At 33.1% G+C, this 10,874-nt stretch overlaps 1 protein-coding gene across 1 annotated transcript; it reads left to right on the forward strand.

The window, feature by feature from the left end:
- Positions 1–5,274: 5,274 nt before the first annotated feature.
- LOTGIDRAFT_232761 (hypothetical protein) lies at positions 5,275–9,723 on the forward strand (the record flags this gene model as incomplete). Its single annotated transcript, XM_009057807.1, has 5 exons — positions 5,275–5,623; positions 6,200–6,238; positions 8,101–8,150; positions 8,249–8,443; positions 8,741–9,723. 5 exons carry the CDS (start codon positions 5,275–5,277, stop codon positions 8,903–8,905), a joined length of 798 nt encoding a protein of 265 aa, XP_009056055.1. The 3' UTR covers positions 8,906–9,723.
- Positions 9,724–10,874: the final 1,151 nt, after the last annotated feature.

Here is a 10,874-nt window from a genome sequence, read left to right on the forward strand (position 1 = left end):
AAAATCCACCAAGAACTATGCCTTCTGTTCAATTGATGACAGACCGACGGACATGGAAGCCAATTCGTGTGGGCGTATAAAAACGTTGTCTAGACGCGATAAAGAACACAGTTTTTATCCAATCTTAATGAAACTGGTATATATTGATCTTGATCGGCAATTATTGGATGAATACTGTTTGAGTTTTGTTCTTGACTGAATAAAAACACGTCAAATTTGGCTGGCACAATAGAGACTGCAGTGCTTTCCGACCTTGATAAAACTCGGTATTCATTTGTATAATTGATGAAATATGTATACCTTCAACAGTGTTTGAACTAAAATGCATAATGAGGTTATTTAGTACAAGTAAAGCTATATTATAGTTATCACATACACTGTAATCATTTCTGACAGTTGCCAGGGGGTGTATGTTACCTTGTCTGACAAGCGATTTTTAAATTCTTTCATAGATAATACTATCAACATCAGCAATGTTCGATGACAAAATTATCCCTTCTTTTGATATGAGCCTATAAGAAAGGTCTGATAAAAAGCTTATGTAAAATATCGTAGACATTATAAGCACTATTTTATCTACTTTTCTTATATAAGCTCCATTAGAGTTAAAATTCACAGTAGACATTCAGCTAAAAAAGTTAATAATTTTTACATTTCTTTTAAAATAAGGATCTCCCAATGGACCAATATGACAAGTTCTAAAATAGTAAACCGATTATATCACAGACTAGGTCTAAATACAGCAAATTCTTCAGATTCCTTGTCAAATACGTGAGTCCTATTTTAGAAATATTACAGAGCGATTATCGACCAGTCCTCAAACCCTCCTTAGAAGTGATCTTGATTGACGAAAAAACAATATTCAATTTTCTCAATGTGCAGATCAGTTGACCTGGACCAAGTGTTACTGAACTCTAATCTGATAGATATTAGTCGATAAATAATTTACAGACTTATTTCAACTGGGGTCTGTCTGTTCTCTTATAATTCCAATTTAGTTCGTTGTAAGAGTTCCTTAAACCTAAGAGCACTTTAACACCGGACGACACGAGCCATTTATTAATTCACATTTTTATACAACAAAAGTTTTATTTCTAGCCTTTTCTGTTTGTGACTTTCGATAGGTTTCATCCTTAAATGATAATAAACAATTTCATCAAGTTTCTTTAATTAGTCAAGAATTTTGCCTTCTAGAGTTTTTACAAGCTCAAAATTGAACGCGTTGCAAGAACAGGGGAAATGTATAATAGTCAATTTTTTCAATTTGTCTGATTTTCAGGCAGGCAGTCAGTCGACAATATTATCCCACATTAATGTGCAATATTCCCCAGCTTTTCAAAAACCAACTCTCTGCGTGTCTTAATGTTGAACATCCAATGACAATCAAGACCGCAATGCCGAAAACACAAATTGTTAAAGTGTAATCAAACTCAAAGTATATGAATATTAAAAAAGAAAGATCTCGGCAAACCATATCTGATAAATGTTTTTAAAAAGGTCAAATGATGACATATACTACAATTCGCTAATTTTCGAGAATTTACTATGTATTCAGTCTTATGAAAGCATTCTGTTCTGGAATGTCCTTGATCAGATAGTTTAAAGAATTTTACTATTACACATTTTTACACTAATAGCAATCTGTTTTAATACAACTTCATCATGATATAATCCCCAAAGATATTGGCCACAATTGGAAATTGTTGACCTGTTTATTTGGATCTCTTGCTATAGAGAATAAATTGCTGTCAACTGTCATTTATCAACGTTGGGAAGGACGCTTATAGAGTCGAATATGTACTAAGTTATTTTAAGTATACTATATATATATATATATATATATATATATATATATATATATATATATATATCTAGAAGAAATGAATCACCGATGCATATCTAGTTTTGAGTTCAGAAGTTTTTTTGCCATTTGTCCATTTTCCGGTTGATGATGATCAAATATGTCATGTTTTTGTAGGTAGCCACAATTAATGAAGTCCCAACGCGTCAATTTATTTGGAGTCTGGAATTTAACACATACCACGTTAAAATGTCACTTGATCTGTACAAAGTTGTTATGCAAACAATCTATAAAGACCACCCTGAATTGTGGATGATCTTTTTGTTAAAAGTAAACTAGAAATTGACAATAATAAATTAGTTCTTGGCATATTCACGCCATGTTTGACAGAACTACCTGATCCAATCCTTTATACCGACAGAAATTTACAGTATACATTATAGAAAACTAAGCAGTACACTTGTCAATAAAAAGATTTTCATAAAATAAAATAACTAGCCGAACTCGTAATGGCTCAAATCTCGAAGGTACCGTAGATTTTAGGTTAGGTTTTGATTTAAAGAATGAAGTCTGCCACCTTGGTATAAGCAAATGAATTTGTAAAGTTGATATTTTTTATGTTCATTTTATTTAGTAGGCAATTTTCTAATAGTCTTACTCTCCATGGAATGCCGTCTGAATATGAAATCAACAACTTACCATTACAATTTCCAGCATAGGCCTAACTTTGTAGTCTTTAATTTTCTAGATATTTTCAAGCTAACTGCTTGTAATTTTTTGTTGTCGATTGTGTTTGATATTTCATTAGAGAGCTTGTACCCAGTATTTTATATTTGCTAATGGTGGAATGATAACAAGACATGATGCCTTATAGCCACTACGATTATTTTAACAAGATGAAATTTTGTCGAACCAACTTCTAATTTTAACGCCATCTGAGTTGTTTTATCGACTCTGGTGTTTTTATGTTTAATAAATACTCATCACAGTGTCAGATTCGTGGAAATTCTTGTCATTTATAAAACTCATTAATCACTGGGGAAGCTACAGTTATCCCTTCAAAAACATCATGTAGTAATGTAATACACTGGACTTCCCGTAGGCAATTTACACGAAAACACAACATGAACTTCAAAATGAATTACACATAATGACATGGCTTCAGATTTCCCTTCCGCGTTGTCTTTCCTTAAAAGCTACAAACTGTACTCATCTGAATTCAATTTGAGCATTTCTTAGATAAGAATTTTGAATCCAAATAGAATTTATGTAAGAAATTTCCAATGTCTTATCCTATGAGTTAACACGAGTGAAATTTGACTTGTGACAAAAGTAAATAACTTTTACTGGAATTTAAAAAAAGAAAAAGTAGGTCAAAATGACTATCAAGATTTAGTCTACTGTTATTAAATCTACAGCTTCTGAGTAATTCTGAAATATATGATTTATTTATTAATGATATCAGGATGTCGACCACAGAACTTTAAAAAATATTTCCTTAAGATATTGAAGTTATTTGCTGAACAATCATTATGAAAATCACACTGGGCCATAGTTTAAAAAGTCTGATATGTAAACATTGTGACTGCATGGTAAATATTTCTGCTAATAACAGGAAAGTTGACGATAGGGAAATGGAAATTATTTCTTGTGTCCATAAGTTTCGATCTAAATAAGAAACTCGGTTTCGGGATTTTCCTTTGATCTTTTCGGTGTATAAACGTAAGGGGGGAGCAAAAGGAGCATAGCTGTGCTATAACTAGGTTTAAAAATAGCACGATTTCCTCTGTAAATGTATAGAGTGACTGAAATATTTTTTTAATGCAATTTCTGTTGGGTGTTAAAAGCATCTAATCGAAATTGTACACCACCTGTTTCGTAATAATCAATCTGTAGTGATTTATTTTTTAGAAAACTAATATTCCCAAAATAATCCATGCCTTATTTTATTCCAACCTCAATTTTACAGTATTCCAACTCATTAATTAAGTTTTTGTAGGAAAACTGCATAAAGCGGTCGTAGTAAACTCAGTTAAGTCAGAGCTTAGCCGACTTGAGTTTCAGCTATATACGTTGGTCACAGTTATCACATTGACTTGCTTACAGGTCTTTTTTCCAGCGACGGAAAATCAAGGGGCGCCCAATTCTTCAAGCGGAAGCCAAAAACACTTTTTTAACACTTGTCATCAAAAGTCCACAATTGGCATAGCAGCGCCACTTTCTTATATTAGATATTCAAAATGTAATAAAATAATATATAATTATAATTTTTCCTTTCCTGTCTTCAAAAGGTGAACATAAGATAACGTCTTTTTTTTCAATTCTTGAAAATTGTATTGGCGGTCTGTGCGACGCAACTAAATAACGTATTTAGGAAGCTACAAATTCATTTTAAGGTGGCAATTACCATACATTCTATTAGATGACTCGTGCCTCGAACTACATTTGTGGGTTATGATATTGTTTATGTCGTAGTATATCCAGGAGTAATAATTGCCTTGTTATTACCATCATGAATGTTATTGTAACTTGCAAATTTAAATTTAGTTTCAAGAATGTTACTAGAAGCAGTATTCAAGAAGGTCATCGTTTTTCGTTACTTTAATGTTCGCACACAAACACGTGAAGGTTATGTGAATTTTCCGTGAATAAATTAACAGAAAACTGCAGAATTTGCTGATTTTCTACATAACCAAAGCTATGGCCAAAGCTGGAAGCTTTTTGTCCGAACAATGACTTTAATTTTTGTACGCTGAGCAGCAGAACTTAAGTTTTGCAGGAGCATTTGCTAAGATAGGCTAAAGCAAAAGTTTGTCAAGTGATCAACATCTTGAAGCAGATGAAGTTGAAATTATTGAAATCGATGAAGACCCTGAACAAACAGATATGCAAACTAGTTATAGGAAGCTATTCGACAGCTGAACGCACCGTGCGCACCTATTCTGCCATGTTACGAGTCAAATCTTGAATACTTCCTAAGCAGCTATGCTATGCTAAAGTGGCACCAGACAGGGTATGTTTACTCTTCTGGACACCTGATACTACTTATTTCATTATGAAATACTTCTTCACTTATGAATTGATGTACTTCCTCATGTGAAAAGTTCAATAACTGCTTCTAATGTTTCCCAATTTGTTTGTTTCGTTTTGCGGTTCGGATTTAAATTACTTGGGGCCTGGTTTTCGAAAGTATCTTACGACTAAGACACGTCTTAAGATGGTCATACGACATATCATAGTCGTAAGATAGGGAAAGTGTCCTAAGTTACGATAAATCATAAATTTCATCGTAATCTTAAGATACCTCTCGACCTGTCTTAAGATGGTCTTATGATGGTCTTATGATTATCATAAGAACTTCGATATCATGTGAATAAAAAAATATGGCTGCTGTTTACATGCACATTTGACAACAAGCTGAAAACGTACGCCGAAACAGAGTATTTCGAGACAGAAATAACCCACTAGACTACATGGATGATGAACAAATAGTATGTAGATATAGACTTTCACGCCCAATGATACTAGATTTATGTAGAATGTTCCAAACAGCCCTAGCAAGGCCAACAGCAAGATCTCGTGCCTTTCCAGTTTCATTCCAAATCATGGTTGCACTCATATTTTATGCCACTGGAAGCTTTCAGATGGTCAATGCTGATGTCCATAACATATCTAGACCAAGTGTATCTAAAATAACACGTGATGTAACTGCATGTTTAAAGAGGGTTTGTAATGACTATATAAAGATGCCAACTGACCAGGCTGGACTTCGCAACATCATGAGAGGTTTTCATGAAAAAACAGACTTTCCAAGTCTAGTCGGTGCCATTGATGGTACACACATACGTATAAAAGCTCCAACAGAGGATGAACATCTTTGTGTAAATAGAAAAAGCTACCATTCTATTAATGTTCAAGCAGTTGGCGATTCAAATATGAAGTTTTCTTTTTAGCACTGTTTGTTACTACATTGCTGTGTCGGCTGAAAAGTAAGGACTTATATATTCTTCTCCACTTCGTCTATCAAAATTTGAATCTCCTGCGATGTTAAATTCGGACTTCTTCTTTTACTCATGATTATGTATAATAAATATAAATGTATTATTTCTATCCTTATATAGTACTTTCTCAAAGTATTTTCACGAGCATTTCGTTAAGCGGTTACATGTACTCGATGTCTCACATCTTAAAAGTATTCACAATTAGATAACAAACACATCATGTAAGATAATAAATAAACACGGAGTTCGAGAATGTAAAAGTATAATAAATATACAAACTAAATTCAAACAAATGATCAAACTACGATTTTAATTCATTTTCATATAAAATTTAATGTTGATAATATATTTTGTAAGTAATAACTATAAATTTTATTTCCTATAATTTTTTTTATAGTAAATGTTATCACTTATGACAGTCATAAGAGCATCTCAGGTAAGACTATCGTAAGACAGCTTTGATTTACATTCTATTACATGTCGTATGATAGTCATAAGATAGTCTTAAAATTTGTCTTAAGATATATCTTATGACGTTTCTTACCATACTTTTGAAAACCAGGCCCCAGGTTTATTTACCCTTCATGGTGCAAAACTGATTAGAAGGACTGGTGCTGATCACATATGAGCGGCAGATTTGCTGGTTACTATACAATGAACTATTTGATGCATGCAAACAAAGCCCTCGAGAATAACCCTGTTACACAAAAACTTTACATCAGTTGCTTTCAACCTGCGACAAATGCGAACATATTGCGTTCCCTAATAGGCGTATTATAATACAATCTATTGGCTCGGTGTGCTTCATTTTTACTGCTTGCTTCACCAAAGGATACCCTGTCCTCGTCTACCTGTGGTTCTGTTACATAAACTGGTGAAACAAATAACACTTACTTAAAAACTGAAGTACAGCGTTGCAACAATTGTAATAAAGGAAGAAGCAACTTCCCCAGCTGCCAGACCTTTATCAATAATGTAATAATAAGTAATTTATAGCACGTTTTTATTTGTTAAAAGATTCGTCCTTCTAGTTCGTTGTTTAAATCTGTTAACTCTCGAAAACTGTGCTAGAAATATTACTTGTGTCTACAACAGGATTTTAAAAAAATGTTGAAAATTGATACACTAGACTATAATTATTGAATATTGATACGTTTAAGCGGTTGAGGGATGGTATTATATTCCCGATGACGGTGTGAGAACCACGTTGAAAAGATGAAAGCGATAAATAAATAAGTCTCCATCCCAACAATTGTCTTATTTGGGTATTGAACAGGTAAAAGATGCTATATGGCTGCTGTGTAGAAGTAAATCAATGTTAAGACAACGCTCGCCATATGATTTTTCGGACATCCCCAATCTGCATTGTAGGCAAAAGGATACGATTTCAAAAGCCCACATGAAATGGGGAGCATATATTGGCGTCACCCATGTCTTTAAGTAGGAAATTTTTTTTATTACCCATGGATGAACCCTATTGAAAATCAAAAAAATATTTTATATGAGTAGTTATTATTGACCTCGTTCTTAAAAACACTTAAATTCAATTTTTAGCTCGTCATTACTTAAAGACTCGATTCTTGCTGGATTTTGACAAAACTTGTAACCTTGTCTGTCAAGCTATCTTTTAAAAAATATAGAGCACAAAGTTGCATGTCAAACCATTTAAAAGCACGGTAAATAGCCGTTACACCAGATATAATTGTAATTCTAAAAGTGTAGTTCTATATAGATAAATTTGATTAAAGATAATAAGGTAATTTTCAAGTAGGAGGTCAGTGAGTAATCTCTCGAGGGAAATCAGTCGTCTATGATGGGATATAGATAGAGAAGATCTCTCTAACTGTCCAGTAATAAGCAGTTGAGTTCAGACAGGAGACCAGACTACTACACCCTCTAGAAGAGATGAAAGAGCATAACCACTATTCAAGATGAATTCATTCTCTTAAATATTTGACATCGGCTAGACTTACAACTTGAGTAATAAGTACTGTGATATCAAATATATTCTAGAGTGTCCGATAATCAAGATGTAATTAAGTTATAATTGAATTTGATAGTCTTCTAGTATTATAACTATACACAAGTCCTTAACATAAGTACCGTTATATCATTGGGCACATTGCCATAACATCATTAAGTTTATCAATTACGAAATATACTCAATAATTCTGTAATATCCTTTCTGGGGTTTCAAAATCAAATGGAGCCATGCGTGTTTTAGCTATAATGGATATATTGCGTACTGTCACATTTTACTTGAAATATCATGAAATGAAAACCTTTGTTCTGCAATAGCAAAACTATGCTATCATACTATCGACTCCAAACTTACTCATCCCAGAAAGGTAAGCGCCAGCCTTAGTCATTACTTTCTTTTCATTTTGTCACAAATATGGTCAATGGTATAAATACGTATAATAAAAAATTATATTCTATATTACAGATTGATGAAGATATTATGAGAGAGAAAAGATCTAAAGACGATGATAATAGTAAATGTTGTAATGGTGTATTAGGTTATGCATCAAACCAAGCCCAGATGCCAGTAACCTGCCCAGATATGAAATGTTGTAATCAAAGTGAAACTGTAGCAGTTGTTCCAATAGAAGACGCTTTTGGGTTTAGATTTCGTTGTTTGGTATGTTTAATTCCGGAAAATATATATAGGTCGATGTTTCTTTCAAGATTATTAAATAATTTCCGATTCTCAAAGTATATACTTGTGCTTATGTTTGGAAATAGATATGATGTTATCGGAAACCATTAAGGAATGTACGAGTCAGTACTAGCTTAGCTTAAGTCTTCAAATTGCCAGTAACCTTAAGCAAGATCCGGTTTTGCTCATCAACAGGAATATCTATTTTCGATTATTCTTGGACTGAACTTACCCTGAAAAGGCATAACTGACTCAGAATTTATCTTTTTTCTATTTCAGCCGAAAACTAGAATTCGTCCAGTATGTTATCAGCCCGGTACTGAAGTTCGTTCTAGTAACCAGGATGCTGATCATATACCACGTGCCTGTTGTGAAGGCGCTAAATTTGAAATAGAACTCAATAAATGGTACGCTGCTATGTCAGTGAAATGTGTATTGAGGTAGCGATTATGACCTCTAGTTCTTAGTTTCAATTATCAGGACCAAGGCCAGATTTCCCTTCTGAATACGGAATTGATTAGTCGTTCTAGCATACAGTGTTTTATGAGGTGAACGTCGATCTTGAAACTTTGTGAGTTGTGTAATAACTACTACAGTAAAGTTGGACATGGACATAGAAATCTGGTATTGTGCCTTCAACATGTATCTGAAATAGGATTAATGGTGATAAGAATGTGGTATTGGATGTAATGACAGACTGAAGGAAATCACTGGAACGGACTTTTGATTTAATTATTATACATTTTGTACATATCAAAATTATATTTTCCTACACACATTTTCACAAACATATCAATTCTAAACTAAGCTATAATTTTAACTATTCACCATATTTTTCAACAGTATCATTATTAATATCTTTATAGTCTATAAATGATTTGAAAAAAAAAATGCATTTTATTGAAGGTTATATAAGATTAGTCAAATTCCATGTGAGTTTTAATATGTGATATGTTTCACGTTTGATTTTGGATTCATTACGGCTAATCCGTGCTTACTAAAACACGAACCGACCAGAAAAGTGTCGTTTTCGTGTAGATAGTTGCCACTTGCACACACGAAAGTAAGAATTTATATAGCAATGTTAGAGTCTACTCTTCGGTTAATCTATTGTATTTAGCATAATCATAATGCGTTTCGGTTGTGAATAATTTTGTACATAGCTTGTATAGTATTAGATTCTTTCTTGCTAAATCACAATTTTATATACAATTGTAAATATGACATGCACTATACTAATAAAGATTAACAAGTTCCCATTGACATTAAAGCCACTAAATACTAAACGGATGACAATTTGCCTTTGAGTATAATAGGTCTATTATATATACTCCACTGATTGCATTAGATATCCATCTGTCTTGGAATATATCAAGGCTTTCAATCATACACAATCTTGAAACCGGAGTTCATTTTAATAATGCGATGGGTTTCCTATAGTTGAGAAAATATAATGAATCATTAAAGGTCTGAGAACATCTCAATAAGTTGAGGTCAAAAGGTTTAAACGATATGTCCGGGAAATGTATTACTAGAAATTCAACAAGGCAACAATATGCTTTTAATAACATGTTCGTTCAAACAGTTTTGTAAATCGATGTCTTTAATATAATTTACTTTTTTAAAGAGATAAAAACATGAAATTGATATATTTAAGCAGTAAGGGTTTATCTTAACATTGATTGTACAAATAGTAGAATATTGAATATCGACAAATTACACTTATAACATGGAGGATATAGATTTCTTTACTTTGATGTCATTCAAAATATAGAAATGGTGTAGAACATGGTTTCTATTTTAGTCTATTGACATGGGCCTTGAGACTTAAGAGAAAGTCTATCATCAGTAAACATAGTTTTCAACCCAACTAGAAATTGATAAGATTCATGTATTTCTTTTTCTTGCTTCTTCTGAATTCAACTACATTTCACCAATCTAGCTGCAGATTATCTTTATCTCAAGATGTTCTTTAACAATGATAATTAATGCTGCATGAAAAGTCTTATATTTATTAACTGTCATTACTTTCAAACTAAGAATTTTAAATGTTTTTTTGGCTGGCTGTCGAAGGTAATTCAAATAAGGTGACGAAAATTGGGTAATAAAGTTCCAATTTACATTTTAGTATGTCTAGTTCGAAAACTTGAATAGGAATGAGAAACCTTCTGAAGTCGAAATCTTGTATGTTTCGACTTGATTTGATGGTCGAACAGTAGGCAATCAACACAGCCCCATGTACGTTTAGTACCGGCAGTCTCGTGGATAATATCGCACCGCTGCTAAAGGAACATGCACAGCCCTATGGCGTTTCTATAAGTCATTACGTGGTGGTGGTGGTGGAGGAGGGGGGGGGGCTTGGCTGGGGTACCATGCTTAAAAGAATCGAATTCCTGCAGCCCGGGGGATCCAC

The sequence above is a fragment of the Lottia gigantea genome (assembly GCF_000327385.1).
Source record: "Lottia gigantea unplaced genomic scaffold LOTGIsca_31, whole genome shotgun sequence".
Lineage (NCBI taxonomy): Eukaryota > Metazoa > Mollusca > Gastropoda > Lottiidae > Lottia > Lottia gigantea.